Genomic DNA, 18,253 nt, shown 5'->3' on the forward strand with positions numbered 1-18,253 from the left:
AACCCAATAGATTTAAGAGTTGTCCTTATCTTGAAAGGTTGAACAATATGTCTTTTTTCGAGCACTATACTAGGCTTTTATACTCTACGAAGGGACAAACTAGAAAATGTCAACAAAGGGAGAATGCTTATTTGTCAATTGCCAATTTTTTTTAAATAAAAAAATCTTCCCTTGAAAGTAGAAAAAGTCCCAAGTGCCATCGCTCGCACATGCAAGATTCAAACCCGCAAAGGGAGTTCGAGAATAGTTGCCAATGTTGCTACTTCTGCACGTGTGATGCTAGTGCTGAAATTTGAAGCGTTCGGAGGGCACCAAAGCCCCTTCTAGAGAAGTGGTAAATAGGGTTGGAAAAGAAGCCACTGTTTTGAAAATTTATCAACTTTTAGACATAAACAGTTTATTTTCATACATAAATGGAGGTCAAGCTAGTTTATGGCTTTAAGGTTAGGGTAGGGCCTAGGCCTTCAAATTTCAGCCCAGCTCACTTTGGAACAAGGGCTGAGAATCTGAGGCTCTTGAAACCAAGAAGATATGTCGAGTCATGAGTCATGACTCATGGTACGGGAGTAGTTTAGTTACAAGTGCTGCAACCACTGTTGTCGTACATAAATGGAGGAGGTTGCCTAGGCCTTCAAATTTCAGCCCAGGCTCTTGAAACCAAGAAGATATGTCGAGTCATGACTCATGGTACGGAGAAGCTATCACGCGAGTAGTTTAGTTACAAGTGATGCAAAGTAATTACCACTGTTGTCGTACTTACGAAGTGACTAATTAAGACAAGATCCATATTTCGGCCTCCCTCTTCGGTTCATTCACGAGCTGCACCCATGATGGCGGACAACCCCTGACCTTGTTGGAAAGCTCGCGAAGGAATGCTGCTACAAATTGCATGTCTGGCCTACAAATGGCCGCCTGCACGCAGCAGCTGCAGCCGAGCCTCAACGTGGCTGTGATCTCGTCCCCCCATTCCTCAAAATCTGTCTCTAGCGGTGCCGCAATCACCCGCCTCGTTGCCCCTTCGACTACGGCCTGTCGCACCCAATCGGCCAAGGTCTCGCCCTCCTTCAGCCTGGAGCTGCTCGGACGCTCCCCGGTCATCACCTCCAGCACTATCACTCCGAAGCTGAACACGTCCGCCTTGCGAGACACCACTCCTTGCTGCGCGCACTCTAGTTTTGTTGGCACAATTAGAATCAAATTAAACACATAAACGTCATCTGCTATGTATTATCCCTAGTATGCTTCAAAATGGGTAGCAGCACTTACCCAGAGCTGTGTAGCCGAAGGACCACCAAGCTGGAGATGCGCTACTCATGGCTAGCGTGGCCGTGTTGATGGCGCCCACCATCCTAGCAAGCCCGAAGTCGGCAATGTGTGCTTCCATGTGCTCATCGAGCAGTACATTGCCGGGTTTCAGGTCTCCATGGACGACACAGCTCTTGCCATCATACTCGTGGTGGAGGTACGCCAGCCCTTCTGCGATGCCCACCAGGATGCGCAAGCGCGCATTCCACCCCAGTTGCGGCCGTTCGTTGCTTCTACTGCTGGCGTCAGAGGAAACGCCGTGGAGAAGGGTGTCCAAGCTGCCCATGGACATGTAGTCGAGGATGATGGCCATGGTGTCCAGGTTGTAGCAGTAGCCTAGAATCCTCACCAGGTTCCGGTGGCGGAGCTTCCCCAATACCTGCAGCTCCGTCAAGAACTGCTTTCGGGCGTCCGACAAGCCTAGCTCCTCGTCCAGACCCATGCATTCCAGCAACTTCACGGCGATCATCCGCCCGTCGCCAAGCCTGCCCTTGTACACCGTGCTTGACCCGCCCGCTCCGATGACGTTGGCTCGGCTGAAGCTGGACGTGGCCCGGTGCAGCTCTTCACCGGTCACTTTCAAGTGTTTCTCGAACATCTCCACGCCGGCCGCATCACTTTCCCCTTTCCTGCTCCTCCACCAACAACACCAACAAACGGAAAGCGCCGCCGCGGCCAGAAGTAGCACGCCAACAATCGCTGCCGAAATTTGCAGCTTGACGTTGTTGAGAAACGATGACCCATTACGCCCGCACGCGTTTATCAGTGGCTGCCCGCAGAGACCTGAGTTGTTCTCAAAAGCGGCAGCGGGGAAAGCTGCCTGATCTAACGCTGATCTGTTGATGAAAGAGGATGGAATTTGTCCTGACAACGAATTAAATGAAAGATCCAGGTCACTCAAGCGTGGCAGGTTCCCAATCCCCCAAGGAATCTGACCGATCAAACGGTTGTTCTGCAGATGGAGCACATTCAGGTACTGGCAATCTTCTAAATTCTGATCTGGTATCATTCCACTGAACTCATTCTGTGACAAGTCCAAACTAGTGAGATACGGCATCTGCTTCCACAAATCTGCTGGAAGCGGCCCGCCGAAGTCATTCTGTGACAAATCTAAACGTTGTAAACTCTTGCAGCTGTATACACCTTTTGGAAACCCCCCTGAGAGACCCGCTCCCTCCAGTATCAGAGAGAGGACTTTGTTCTCCTCATCGTTCCAACACTGAACACCAGCGAAGCTACAGATGCTGCCTAGTGTGGTATTCTGAAAGTTCCAACCAGACAAGTAGTTGTTAGGATCCGCCACAGAGTTCTTGAACGCCTTCAGGCATTCAGTGTCATCCTCTTGTGCACGTACTAGTGTGCTCAATATCCAGCACAGCTGCGCAGCTGCTAGTGAGACGAGGGCAAGCCGCCGATTGCAGCCGAGTACGCTGCAGGCCATCCTAGCTACTGATGGTGGGCAATATTCACTTGGCATATAATTAAGAGCTTGATGATCGCGGCAATTGATGATGACTGAAGGAGAGCTTGCTACTACCTACCTACCTAGTTCCTTACGCAGTCGAGGAGCCAACAAGTCATGCGCTTCCAGGACCTCAAGTCTACAGCGGTCAAGAGTATTGTTTAGCGATCCACCGAGCATCTTCTTCGCCCCTGAAACGGTTTAAATCTTGAAAAATTGGAGGCGTGGAGGTATTTTTCTCTCCCAATCAACTTTTTGGTCCTCCATTTGCAAAGACATTGTGCGGGGCATTAAGGTTGCTTGACTTGCTCTTTTTTGGCATTTTGGCCATAAAATACAGCTACTTATTTTGAGTGACCATCAAAAAATAAGGTAGATCCTAAAAAAACAACGAGAATTATTTTTACTGAACCTATTATTTTGAAGGGCGGCCCAGCCCGGCAAAAATCATCCTTGAAGGGTAAGATGAAGCTCTCTTTCAAAATCTTTGCTAAGATTTTTTGGCAAGCTTTTTATTTTGATTTTAAAAATATATATATAATTTCACTATGTGACCATAATGGTTGTGTCACTATGTGACCATAATGGTTGTGTCACTTGTAAATGTAAATGCGATCATAATGGTCTTGTCATTGGTCCTGTCGTTCCAAACTTTTGTATAGATACAGAGCACTTAATTTCTTAAATTCGTAGCTCCATTATTTGCAAATTTTGTACAAGATAGAATTGGAGCCTAGATTTTTTTTCCCCTAGGCCTACAACACACCTTTCCTAAAGGAAAGATCAAATTTTCTTTAATATGTCTCACTAGCATTATTTATTACAAAGTTTCCGTTGTCACTATAATCCTACCAAAGACCAAACAAACATATACGTCAACAAGATACTCATTGTTTATGTATGTGATGAGGTTCCATGCATGTTTGCTTTTGAAAAAAAACCACTATGAGCTATTTTCTTCATTGCTTTCAAGCATTTCTAGCAGTAGATTTGTGAATCTCTTTTGAAGACTCCAAGAGCATGTACTATCAACTCTTTATTGCAATGGGTGAGAACACACAAAGAAACTCCAAGTAATTTGAAAATTTGAGTAAAGTTAAAAATTTCCATTTGATTCATAAGATGCACTTTTTCAATCCTAAACCTTGAAGTTGAGAAAAGTTGAAAAATTCCATTGACTTATTCTTGGTTCTTAACATGCACTTTTTCAATCCTAAAGCAATCCAACAAGGACTTTGGTTCTTGTCGTAGAGGATGCTACAAGCAATTAAAGTCAAATCACTTTTAAGAACAAGAAAGTACTCAGTCAAATCACTTTTAAGAACAAGAAAGTACTCAGAGATCATTCATTAAATAGTTATTTTTTCCTACACAAGTTGTACTTGCATGGGTTATAACTTATACGGGTTCCTAAATTCTTATGTTTTACCTAAGTCATAATAGCATGGATTAAATAGGTTCAAAAGTTTGAATTTAAAACTTTGAATTGAATTATAGCTAAAAAGGAAAATAAACAAGTCATAATACATATTATTTTAAAATGAGGATAGTTTTTTTATTTGATTTTAAGGTGTCAAGTGAAATTCTGAGCTTTATTAGATTTTTGGAATCCAAGCAAATTTTAATGTACCCTTGGAAAAAAGTCATCTTACAACAAAAAATTGAAGGAACTGTGTGTTTTTTCCACCTTTGAATTTACATGTAGGAACATGATGGATCAAGAATCCCATTTGGATTCTAGAGTCCAAGTGCATGTCATGATGTTAAGAAAATTAATTTACTTACTATTTTAAAAGAAATGATTTTTTGTTCTCTTTTGGAGGTGTGAACCAGATTCTAGAATCTTAACTAGATTTCAATATCAAAAATCAAGCAACTTTATTTTGGGCCTTAAAGAATAATTTTCAAGTGATAAGGGTCATTTGCTTTTATGTGGACCCTTGAGAATGGGATTTTGGAATCCCACTTGGGTCTTAGAATTCTGACACAAGAAATGAGTCATATACAAATCAAACACTTGTACTATTTAATTAAATACCACATTACTAAGATCAAAGAATATAAATAATTTTGCGCTATTTAACAACATACCTCTGGTACAGGTACCTCTCCACGTTGTGCAAGCTCTGTACATGTATCCATGTTGAGTTGCATCTTGAATCTCATCATGGGTCGAAGTGTACATTGTTTCAAACAACACTTATTAATTTTATAAATAGGACTTTATTTTAGTACTAGTTAAGTATATTTACATATACTAGGGATGACTGTTGTTCTTACAAAGTGAGTAACAAAGCCACGTTTTTTCCAACCTTGTGCCCAAGGCGGGTGATAACTCCTCTCCTAATCCTCTCATCCATTGCTCGTGCTGATGCGTCTATCTCTTCTTGCACTTGACCTTGTCTCTCACATGTGTCCATGTATCACCACTGAGGTCAAGAGGACACGTAGTCTTCTTCTTTTGAGCCTCCCTCCTACATTTTTCAACAATGATAAATTTAAGGTGTGAGAGTTAAACAAACTTTAAATCAAAATAAGTAATGCGATTTAATAAACAAACTTCAAATAATGCAACTAAAAAACACACTCGATATTAGACAAGTAGTTGTTAGGATCAGCCACCACAGAGTTCCTGAATGCCTTCAGACATTCAATATCATCATCTTCTACATGTAGTGTGCTCATCAAGCACCGCAACAAGTGAGACGAGGGCAAGCCGATTGCCTACTAGTACACTGCCCATCCTAACTGATGATGACAAGCTGTGGCAATTACTACTTAGCACGTGAGAGCTTCCTACTACCTGGTTCCTTACGCCAATTGATAACCCAAGGAGTCAACAAGTCATGCTTCCAGAACCTCAAGTATATAGCAGTGCTAGAAAAAAATTATCCTTTTACTGTATTTTGCATCAGTTAAAAGTTAAAAAAAACTGATAGAATTTACTCTTTATCTTTACAAAAACCGATAAAATTTATAAGCTTTTAGTTATAAAACCCAGTGAATAATGAGATTTTGAATAGGGGACATTGCAACTTGTCTTTTTTTTCACTAGGGTTGATTTTGAATAGGGGACATTCATTGTACTCTAACTTGTCTTTTTTCTCATTGGTTGAGAAAATTTTTTTCTCAAGCACTGATCTACAGCGGTCAAGAAAGTATTGCAATCCACCAAGCATCTTCTTCACCACTTAAATTTTAATCCGCTTAATCTTGAAAATTTGGAGAAAAATAATTTTCCCCAATCCAACAAATTTGGAGGAGGTATGTTTTCTCCCCCAATCAACTTTTTTGGTCCTTCCATTTGCAAGACATTTTGAAGGGTATCAAGGTTGCTTTTTGTCGGCACAATCATGCTCATTTTTGGTTATTTTGAACGTAAAATATATTGAGTGACTATCAAAAAATAAGGTAAATTATAAAAGAAAATGAGAATTATTTCTATTAAACTTGTCATTTTGAAGGGTGGCCCAACTCATCAAAAATCGCCCTTGAAGGGTAGGATGAAATTTCCTTTGGTCAACATCCTTCCTTAATCCAATAGCTAAGATTTTTTGGCAAGCCTTTCATGTTCATTTTCAAAAAATGTATAATTTCACTATGTGACCATAATGGTTGTGTCAATTTGGTAAATGTAAATGCGACCATAATGGTGTTGTCAATGGTCCTTCCCGTTGCAAACTTTTGTATAGATATAGATTAGCACTTAATTTCTTAAAATTGACAACTCCGTTATTTACAATTTTTGTAGAATATAGAATTGGAGCCTGTATTTTTTTCCCCAATATGCCTACAACACCTTACACCTTCACTAAGGAAAGATAAAAGTTTCTTTAATATGTCTCACTAGCATTATTTATTCCCAAGTTTCCATTATCACTAAATAATCCTCCTAAAGACAAACAAACATATACATCAACAAGATGCTCATTGTTTATGTATGTGATGGGGCTCCATGCATGTTTGCTTTTGAAAAAAAACTAAATCTTGAAAATTTGGAGGAGGAATTTTTTTCCCAATACAACAAATTTGGAGGAGGTATGTTTTCTCCCCCAATCAACTTTTTTGGTCCTTCCATTTGCAAGACATTCTAAAGGGTATCAAGGTTGCTTTTTGTCAACACAATCATGCTCATTTTTGGGCATTTTGAACATAAAATATAGCCACTTATTTTGAGTGACTATCAAAAAATAAGGTAAATTATTTAAAAAAATGAGAATTATTTCGATTGAACTCGTTATTTTGAAGGGTGGCCCAACCCTTAACCTTAAAGTAGAGGATGAAACTTCCTTTGGTCAACATCCTTTCTTAATCCAACGGCTAAGATTTTTTGGCAAGCCTTATCATATTCCTTTTTTTTTTAAAGATTTGTGAATCTCCTTTGAAGACTCCAAGAGCATGTACTATGAACTCCTTATTTCAGTGGGTCAGAACACACAAAGAAACTCCAAGAAACTTGAAAATTTGAGAAAATTTTAAAAAATCCATTGACTTATAAGTCTCCTAATTCATAAGATGCACTTTTTCAATTTTAAAACTTGATAATTTAAGAAAAGTTAAAAAATTCATTCATTAATAGCATGCACTTTTTTTAATCCTAAAGCAATCCAACAAAGTCTTTGGTTCTTGTCGAAGAGGATGCTACAAGCCATTAAAGTCAAATCACTTTTAAAATAACAAGAAAGCACTTAGAGATCATCCATTAAATAGCTATTTTTTCCTACATAGGTTGTAATTACATGGGTTATAACTTTTATATGGGTTCCTAAATTCTTATGTTTTACTTGAGTAGTAGCAGCATGGATTAAACAGTTTTAAAAGTCTAAATTTAAAATTTTGAATTGAGTTATAGCCAAAAAAGAAAAGGGACAAGTTACAGTACATATTATTTTTAAATGAGGATAGTTTTTAAAAATGGGTTTAAAAGTTTAAATTTAAAATTTCAAATTGAGTTATAGCGAAAAAAAGAAAAAGGACAAGTTACAGTACATATTATTTAAAATGAGGAGTTGCATGGATTACACGGGCGGCCTTAAAAGTTTATAGCCAAAAAAAGAAAAGGGACAAGTAACAATACATATTGTTTTAAAATGAGGATAGTTTTTAAGGTGAAAATTTGAGTTTTTTTTTAGATTTTTGGAATCCAAGTGCATTTTAATGTACCCTTTGAAAAAATATATCTTACAAAAATTTTAAAGAAGTTTGTGTTTTTTCCACTTTTGAATTTACATGTAAGAACATGATGCAGAATCAAGAATCCTATTTGGATTATAGAGTTTAAGTGCATGTCATGATGCTAAGAAAAATAATTTACTTATTATTTTAAAAGAAATGAATATTTTATTCTCTTTTGAATGTGTGGCCAGATTCTACAATCTCAACTAGAGGTCCCCAAAAGGATCATTTGCTTTTATGTGGTCCTCCCAGAATGGGATCCCCCAAATGGGATTCTAGAATCCCACTTGGGTCATAGAATCTAACACAATATGTAGGATTTGGATTCTAGAATCCAACTGGGCTTCCGAAATCCCAGAAGAAAGTGCTTTTAAAAACAATTCTTCCTACTTTTCCTTTTTGATCCTCTGATCTGTTTATTTCATATCACTACAAGGTATAGGGGACCATATATGCAACATTTTTACCAACACTATGGGCCCCCGACTAGTGTCAATAAAAGTGTGTATCTAACTTATTGCATAATGACAATTTTAATGACATATTATGCTACTAAAACATGACGTGTAAAAGGTGAAACTGTTTTAAAATAATGTCATTTATTGTGTTGTTAAGTGACACAAATTGTGTCGCTAAGTGACACTAGATTTGGTTTTTTTTTAATGAACCACGTTGATTCTTAAGCGCCTCTCTCTCTCACACACACACATATGCATATATTGTGTTGTTAAGTGACACAAATTGTGTCGCTAAGTGACACACTAGATTTGGTTTTTTTTAATGAACCACGTTGATTCTTAAGCACCTCTCTCTCTCTCTCTCTCTCTCTCTCTCTCTCTCTCTCTCTCTCTCTCTCTCTCTCTCTCTCTCTCTCTCTCTCTCTCTCTCTCTCTACCTTTCTCACACTACTCTCTCATGAACGTTTACTATCCTGATACTCGACTCTCATTGTTTACAATACAATAGACATCTAGTACACTCGGCCCTAATCAATTATTCTTCTCCATGGAGGTTAGCTTATTTTTCTCAATAATATTGCCATGAATTTAATTACTTGGTATAAGATCAATATTCACATGTGAATATACTTGTTCCTTTATTAAGAGTATGTTAATATAGATAATAGAATATGCAACTTTAATAAAGGAATTAACAAAAACATATAAAACAAAGATAACACTAATTGTGTGTTTATAAAAGTGATGACCTAAAGTATACAATATTGATATTCATCAATCTCGCTGAGTGACAAAAATAAAAAAAATGTGTATATACAAGTCCTGTAACTACATTGATCCATGTATAAATGATGGATACATTATCATGAGAAAGTATAGATCTAACTACATATAAAAATTTCTGGATGGAGGAGTACAACAAAAAATAAGCTAGCAATAAAATCATCTGTTGGTCCTCCTCGTTCGAGCTACATTTATGCCTGTGATCCTCCCTATCATCACCACCTCTGATTCCCTACTGTCCAGGATTCTCGGGGGATGGCTCTTGCAATGATTCATATACAAATCAAATACTTGTTACTCTTTAATTAAATAATACATTACTAAGATCAAAGAATATGAATAATTTTATGCTAATATGAATAATTTTGCGCTATTTGACCACATACCTTTGGTACTCGCACATCTCCATGCTGTGTGAGCTCTATATACATAGCCATCTGTATTTATGTTGAATTGCATCTTGAATCTCATCATGGATTGGGGTCTGCATTGTTTTAAACAACACTTCTTAATTTTATAAATATGACTTTATTTTAGTACTAAGTATATATACATACTAGGGCGACTATTGTACTTACAAAGCGAGTAATAAAGCAACTTTTTCTCTCCTTATCCTCTCATTTCTTACTACTGTGCTGATGCATCCATCTCTTCTAGATTTTGACCTCATCTCTCACATGTGTCCATATATCACCTTTGTTTGAGGTCAAGAGGATGTGTATTCTTCTATCCATCCTCCTTCATACATTTTTTAATAATGATAAATTTAAGCTTTGAGAGTTAAACAAATAATGCGATTCAATAAATAAAATTTAAATAATGCAACTTAAAAAAACACACTCTAGATTCTTTTTAAAATGAAAAACTTTGTATTCCAATCCAAAGCCTCTAGACTTTGTATTTTGTGTTTATGTGTGAGAGAGATGTATATAAATAAATTCTTCGATCTTGATGGGATAACTTTGTGTACTTACTTAACTCCTCATTTCATGTTGATAAAATAGTAAAGGTTTTATTTTACTCATCATGGTTTAATATGCATATATAGGTTACATCACATAGTCAAGCAGTAGTGGGCCCTAGTCATAGCTCAAACTCCTCTCATGATGATGAGGTATCAAATCATCCTAGCACGGGGCATGTTACATGTTCCTCGACTGTGATCCGGGCTATACAAGATTATCTACGGGACGATTAGACGAGAGACATGGATTTGTAGCTGGGTCTTGTTTATAGAGACAACTACCGATGATTTCTTGCTACCATACCATTTGGTTCAGGCTTCTTGTGACCATAGACCAATAGATGGCTGGATCTTCCGTCAGATTTGAGGAGTTTAGTCATTGGGGATTTTTCTTTAATATAGCGCCATCCATGATTCGAGGTACAAGTCAAGGTCTATACATTGCTCTCATGACTTACATGTATCTGTATAGAAGGTGTACTCACACTAATGAGATTTTGTGGCCCTTCATATTCTTAGGGAGTATGGCATCAACTAACTCATTACATGATCAACATGGCCACGTATGGGGCATGCTCCAATACATTATCCATTTTTGAGAGAGAGTAGACAGGTGATATTAGGGTTTCATGTGGAGAGTGCACTTATATAGATGGTCACCCTTATACACATGGAAACATAGTAAGATTGATAAATAATAGCAAGAGAGAGCTAGGAGTACAACCAAAATGTGTTTTGGAGGAGTGCATTGGCACTGAGTAATATATGTTGGCACTATATAGTAGTCGTTAGGATTTTATGAGCTGGGAAGTTATTGTTGATGGATTACACATTTCACAAACCCACTCCTACTTGTCGTATATGTGAGCATGCCAAATTGCCATTAGGTGTTCCATTGGGACGTCACAAGAGAGCACAATGATTTTACTTAGATATTTTTATACTCGGATGATTGTACTCAGATACTATTTCACTTAGGTATTTTTGTACTCAGATGATTGTTCTCGAATATTTTTGTGTGGGAAATAAGTTAAAGGAAAGAGCATGTTTCTATTCGTGTGTGTGTGTGTGTGTGTGTGTGTGTGTGTGTGAGAGAGAGAGAGAGAGAGAGAGAGAGAGAGAGAGGGGGGGAGGGGAGGAAGAGAGTGTGTTAAATTTTAGCCATATTTTATTGGTTTAAGAAATAAATGATATTGATGAAGTAGTGTGCACAGATCTTGGCCCTCATCATAGACCACATATTTTGAAATTTCCACACACAAGAATATGCCAATCTCCAATATCAAAAACTAAAATCATAGAGATCATGTAATGATAACTCAAAATTTGATGACACCTAGGATGACGTAGTGGAAAGCCCAAATACACAACACTCAATAACAAGAAAGCTAACCAAGTGGATAGTACTCACTTTTGTGTGGAAACTTAGTTACTTACCCACCATCTCATGGAAGAGGCAACCGCACAAATGCAAGCTAGCACTTAAGAAGACCCACCTCTTGCTATCACACTACTAAAGTTGTCTATGTAGAGCTTGGCACTCCCCGTTGTTGCAAGATTGTTCTCTAATGCGCAAAAACAATAGTTGTCTCTCACTATCTTGCTAGCAAGTCATGGCCAAGACCTAAGGAGGTGCACTACTAAGCAACCCTATGTATCACATGCATTCAAGGGGTATTAAAAAAACCCCTTACCTACCATGAATTTTTAAAATTCCATTCCATTGACTTAGTCTTAGTTCATAACATGCACTTTTTCAATCCTAAACCTTGAAAATTTGAGAAAAGCTCAAAAATTCTATTAACTTAGTCTTGATTCATAACATGCACTTTTTTAATCCTAAACCTTGAAAAGTTGAGAAAAGTTGAAAAATTCTGATTCATAACATGAACTTTTTCAATCCTAAACCTTGAAAAGTTGAAAATATCCATTCCATTGACGTAATCTTGGTTCATAACATGCACTTTTTCAATCCTAAACCTTGAAAATTTGAGAAAAGCTCAAAAATTCTATTAACTTAGTCTTGATTCATAACATGAAGTTTTTCAATCCTAAACCTTGAAAAGTTGAGAAAATTTGAAAAATTCCATTCCATTGACTTAGTCTTGATTCATAACATGCACTTTTTCAATCCTAAACCTTGAAAAGTTGAGAAAAGTTAAAAATTTCCATTTCATTGACTTAGTCTTGATTTATAACACGCACTTTTTCAATCCTAAACCTTGAAAATTTGAGAAAAGCTCAAAAATTCTATTAACTTACTCTTGATTCATAACATGCACTTTTTCAATCCTAAATCTTGAAAAGTTGAGAAAAGTTGAAAACTTCCATTCCATTGACTGTCTAATTCATAACATGCACTTTTTCAATCCTAAACCTTGAAAAGTTGAAAAAAGTTAAAAAATTCCATTTCATTGACTTAGTCTTGATTCATAACATGCACTTTTTCAATCCTAAACCTTGAAAATTTGAGAAAAGCTCAAAAAAACTACTAACTTAGTCTTGATTCATAACATGCACTTTTTCAATCCTAAACCTTGAAAAGTTGACAAAAGTTAAAAAATTTCATTTCATTGACTTATTCTTGGTTCATAACACTTTTTCAATCCTAAACCTTCAAAAGTTGAAAACTTCCATTCCATTGACTTATTCTTGGTTCATAACATGCACTTTTTCAATCCCAAACCTTGAAAATTTGAGAAAAGCTCAAAAATTCTATTAACTTAGGCTTTATTCATAACATGCACTTTTTCAATCCTAAACCTTGAAAAGTTGAGAAAAAATAAAAAATTTCATTCCATTGACTTAGTCTTGATTCATAACATGCACTTTTTCAATCCTAAACCTTGAAAATTTGAGAAAAGCTTAAAAATTCCATTCCATTGACTTAGTCTTGATCCATAACATGCACTATTTCAATCCTAAACCTAGAAAAGTTGAGAAAAGTTAGAAAATTCCATTCCATTGACTTAGTCTTGAATCATAACATGCACTTTTTCAATCCCAAACCATGAAAATCCGAGAAAAGCTCAAAAATTCTATTGACTTAGTCTTGAATCATAACATGCACTTTTTCAATACTAAACCTTGAAAAGTTGAGAAAAGTTGAAAAATTCCATTCCATTGACTTAGTCTGATTCATAACATGCACTTTTTCATCCTAAACCTTGAAAAGTTGAAAATTTCCATTCCATTGACTTAGTCTTGGTTCATAACATGCACTTTTTCAATCCTAAACCTTAAAAAATTTGAGAAAAGTTAAAAAATTCTATTAACTTAGTCTTGATTAATAACATGCACTTTTTCAATCCTAAACCTTGAAAAGTTGAGAAAAGTTGAAAAATTTCATTCCATTGACTTAGTCTTGATTCATAACATGCACTTTTTCAATCCTAAACCTTGAAAAGTTGAGAAAAGTTTGAAAATTCCATTCCGTTAACTTAGTCTTGATTCATAACATGCACTTTTTCAATCGTAAACCTTGAAAATTTACGAAAAGCTCAAAAATTCTATTAACTTAGTCTTGATTCATAACATGCACTTTTTCAATACTAAACCTTGAAAAGTTTAGAAAAGTTAAAAAATTTTGATTCATAACATGCACTTTGTCAATCCTAAACCTTGAAAAGTTGAAAAATTCCATTCCATTGGCTTAGTCTTGGTTCATAACATGCACTTTTTTAATCCCAAACGCTCAAAAAAGCTTTAAAAATCTATTAACTTAGTCTTGATTCAAAACATGCACTTTTTCAATCCTAAACCTTAAAAAGTTGAGAAAAGTTAAAAATTTCCATTCCATTGACTTAGTCTGGATTCAGAACATGCACTTTTTCAATCCTAAACCCTGAAAAGTTGAAAAATTCCATTCCATTGACTTAGTCTTGATTTATAACAACATGCACTTTTTCAATCCTAAACCTTGAAAATTTGAGAAAAGCTCAAAAATTCTATTAACTTAGTCTTGATTCATAACATGCACTTTTTGAATCTAAAAACCTTGAAAAGTTAAGAAAAAATGAAAACTTCCATTTGGTTTATAGCATGCACTTTTTCAATCCCAAACCTTCAAAATTTGAGAAAAGCTCAAAAATTCTATTAACTTAGTCTTTATTCATAACATGCACTTTTTCAATCCTAAACCTTGAAAAGTTGAAAAATTATGATTCATAACATGCACTTTTTCAATCCTAAACCTTGAAAAGTTGAGAAAAATTGAAAATTTCCATTCCATTGACTTAGTCTTGGTTCATAACATACACTTTTTCTATCCCAAACCTTGAAAATTTGAGAAAAGCTCAAAAATTCTATTAACTTAGTCTTGATTCATAACATGCACTTTTTCAATCTTAAGCCTTGAAAAAATGAGAAAAATGAGAAAAGTTGAAAAATTCCATTCCAATGACTTAGTCTTGATTCATAACATGCACTTTTTCAATCCTAAATCTTGGAAAGTTGAGAAAAGTTGAAAAATTCCATTCCATTGACTTAATCTTGATTTATAACATGCACTTTTTCAATCCCAAACCTTGAAAATTTGGGAAAAGCTCAAAAATTCTATTAACTTAGTCTTGATTCATAACATGCACTTTTTCAATCCTACACCTTGAGAAGTTGAAAAATTCCATTCCATTAACTTAGTCTGATTCATAACATGCACTTTTTCAATCCTAAACCTTGAAAAGTTGAGAAAAGTTAAAAATTTCAATTTCAATTCCATTGACTTAAACCTGGTTCATAACATGGCTTTTTTCAATCCTAAACCTTGAAAATTTGAGAAAAGCTCAAAAATTCTATTATTTTGTTCTTGATTCATAACATGCACTTTTTCAATCCTAAACCTTGAAAAGTTGAAAAATTCCATTGCATTGACTTAGTCATGATTCATAACATGCACTTTTTCAATCCTAAGCCTTGAAAAGTTGAAAAAATCCATTCCATTGACTTAGTCTTGATCTATGTAACATGCACTTTTTCAATCCTAAACCTTGAAAATTTGAGAACAGCTCAAAAATTCTATTACTTAGTCTAGAATCATAACATGCACTTTTTTAATCCTAAACCTTGAAAAGTTGAGAAAAGTTAAAAAATTCCATTCCACTGACTCAGTCTTACTCATAACATGCACTTTTTCAATCCTAAACCTTGAAAAGTTAAGAAAAGTTGAAAATTTCCATTCCATTGACTTAGCTTTGGTTTATAACATGCACTTTTTCTATCCCAAACCTTGAAAATTTGAGAAAAGCTCAAAAATTCTATAAACTTAGTCTTGATTCATAACATGCACTTTTTGAATCCTAAACCTTGAAAAGTTAAAAAATTCCATTCCATTAACTTAGTCTGATTCATAACATGCACTTTTTCAATCCTAAACCTTGAAAAGTTGAAAATCTTCATTCCATTGACTTAGTCTTGATTCATAACATGCACTTTTTCAATCCTAAACCTTGAAAATTTGAGAAAAGCTCAAAAAATCTATTAACTTAGTCTTGATTCATAACATGCACTTTTTCAATCCTAAACCTTGAAAAGAAAAGTTGAAAAATTCTGATTCATTAAAGAGTTATTTTTTCCTACACAAGTTGTCCTTACATGGGTTCCTAAATTCTTATGTTTTACCTAAGTCATAGTAGCATGGATTAAATAGGTTCAAAAGTTTACATTTAGAACTTTCAATTGTGAAGTATAGCCAAAAAAGAAAATGAACAAGTTATAATACATATTATTTTAAAATAAGGAGAGTTTTTTTATTTGATTTTAAGGTGTGAAGTGAAATTTTGAGCTTTATTAGATATTTGGAATCCAAGTGAGTTTAAATGTTCCCTTGGAAAAAAGTCGTCTTAAAAAAATTTGAAGTGTGTGTTTTTCCCGCTTTTGAATTTACATGTAGGAACATGATGGCCTATTTGGATTCTAGAGTCCAAGTGCATGTCATGATGTCAAGAAAATTATTTTACTTATTATTTTAAAATAAATGATTTTTTGTTCTCTTTTGGAGGTGTGGACCAGATTCTAGAATCTTAACTAGATTTCAATATCAAAAATCAAGCAACAATTATTTAAAGAACATTTATTTCAGGCCTTAAAGAATAATTTTCAAGTGATAAGGGTCTTTTTGCTTTTATGTGGACCCGTGAGAATGGGATTTTGGAATTACACTTGGGTCTTAGAATTTTGACACAAGCAATGAGTCATATACAAATCAAACACTTGTTACTATTTAATTAAATACCACATGACTAAGATTAGTGAATATAAATAATTTTGTAATATTTAACCACATACCTCTGGTATAGTACCTTTCCACACTGTGCAAGCTCTGTACATAGCCACGTGTATCCATGCTAAGTTGCATCTTGAATCTCATCATGGGTCGAAGTGTACATTGTTTCAAACAACAGTTATAAATTTTATAAATATGACTTTATTTTAGTACTAAGTATATTTACATACTAGGGATGACCGTTGTACTAAGTATATTTACATACTAGGGATGACCATTGTACTTACAAAGTGAGTAATAAAGCCACGTTTTTGCCACCCTTGCCAAAGCGGGTGATAACTCCTCTCCTAATCATCTCATCTATTGCTCGTTGTTTGCTAATGTGTCTATCTCTTCTTACTCTTGACCTCAACTCTCACATCTGTCCATGTATCACCACTGACGTCAGGACGTGTACTCTTCTTCTTTTTCGAGCCTCCCTCCCTCATTTTTCAACAATGTTAAATTTAAGGTGTGAGAATTAAACAAACTTTAAATCGAAGTAAGTAATGCAATTCAAACAAACTTTAAATAATGTGGTATCGAGTCATCCTACCATAGGGCATGATGTTACACATCACTTGAGTGTGATCCATGCTATATGAGATCGTCTATGATGATTGAGGGGGGACATGGATTTGCAATTGTGTCTTTTTGTGCAGAGACTGCTAGCAATTTTCGGCTACCACACTAATTGTTTTAGGATTCTTATGACCATAGAGCAACATATGGCTTGATAACACATGATCTTCCATCAGATTGGGAGGAGTTCAGTCATTGTTGGTGATATCGTTTTATTATAGCGCCATCCATGGTCGTGGTCTAAACATTGCTCAAGACGTACATGTACCCACACAGGATGTGTACTCACATTAATGAGCTTTTGTGGTCCTTCAAATTCTTGGGGAGTATGGTGGCAGCTTACTCATTACATGATCAGCACGGCCACATACGGGATGTTCTCCAATACATCATCCATTTCTGAGATAGAATAGACAACCAATACAATATCCATTTCTGAGGGAGAATTTCACGTGGAGAGCGCACTTACATAGACGCCCACCCTTATACACATGGGAACATAGCAATATTGATAAATAGTAGAAAGAGAGAGCTAGGAGTGCAACTAAATTGTATTTTTTAGGACCACATAAGCACTGAGCAGTATATGTCAGCACGAGTTTCTAGCTATATAGTAGTCGTGCCACTATGGAAAATTAATTAAAGGAAAGAACATGTTTCTATTCATGTGTTTGTGTGTAGCATCCTTGCATGCTGGGTCCTTCCCTATATTAGTCTCTTCTCTATAACTATAACAGTATTGTAATGGGACTGAATAAGTGGTGGTGTCTGAATGATTTTCAAAAAGTCTTCCGCCGATACCCATAGAGTGTTCACAAGATCAACCCTGATGATTGTACCATCGAATTAGAGGTAGACATGGTTCTTAAACCAGTCATGTAGCATCTTAGCCTCTCTCAGGGCCTGGCATCCTAAGATCATTTCATATGATTCAGGTTGTTTGGAAAATTCCATAATAATGAAGGTATGTTTAACCCGATGTTTAAGAACTTTGATCTTTAGATCTCATAACATTCCGATAGGTTTGGTGACAATTCCATTAGAGCCATCTTAACAATGATATGTGAGGCTTCTAGATGTGTCTTGGCCATCTTCTCCTCCCAGCATTTCTTAGTGATTATACTCGGTCTTGCACCACTATCTAGGACTCCCATTATTGTGATGCCCTTGGTGGTGATTGGTAGTAATGCATTAGTAGACTCGTCAACTTCAAAGTATTGTCCCAGTTTACTAAGTGGAATTTTAACCATAGATTTGGTATTTTC

At 35.8% G+C, this 18,253-nt stretch overlaps 1 protein-coding gene across 1 annotated transcript; it reads right to left on the reverse strand.

The window, feature by feature from the left end:
* Positions 1-362: 362 nt before the first annotated feature.
* On the reverse strand, positions 363-2,914 carry LOC147613680 (putative LRR receptor-like serine/threonine-protein kinase At1g69990). Its single transcript, XM_086781201.1, has 2 exons — positions 1,267-2,914; positions 363-1,169 (listed from the first exon to the last, which is right to left on the reverse strand). Exons 1-2 carry the CDS (start codon positions 2,780-2,782, stop codon positions 772-774), a joined length of 1,914 nt encoding a protein of 637 aa, XP_086637327.1. The 5' UTR covers positions 2,783-2,914; the 3' UTR covers positions 363-771.
* Between the last annotated feature and the right edge of the window lie 15,339 nt (positions 2,915-18,253).

This window comes from Cibotium barometz, chromosome 43 (genome assembly GCF_041138505.1).
Source record: "Cibotium barometz isolate CiBa-2024 chromosome 43, ASM4113850v1, whole genome shotgun sequence".
NCBI classification, from domain to species: Eukaryota; Viridiplantae; Streptophyta; class Polypodiopsida; order Cyatheales; family Cibotiaceae; genus Cibotium; species Cibotium barometz.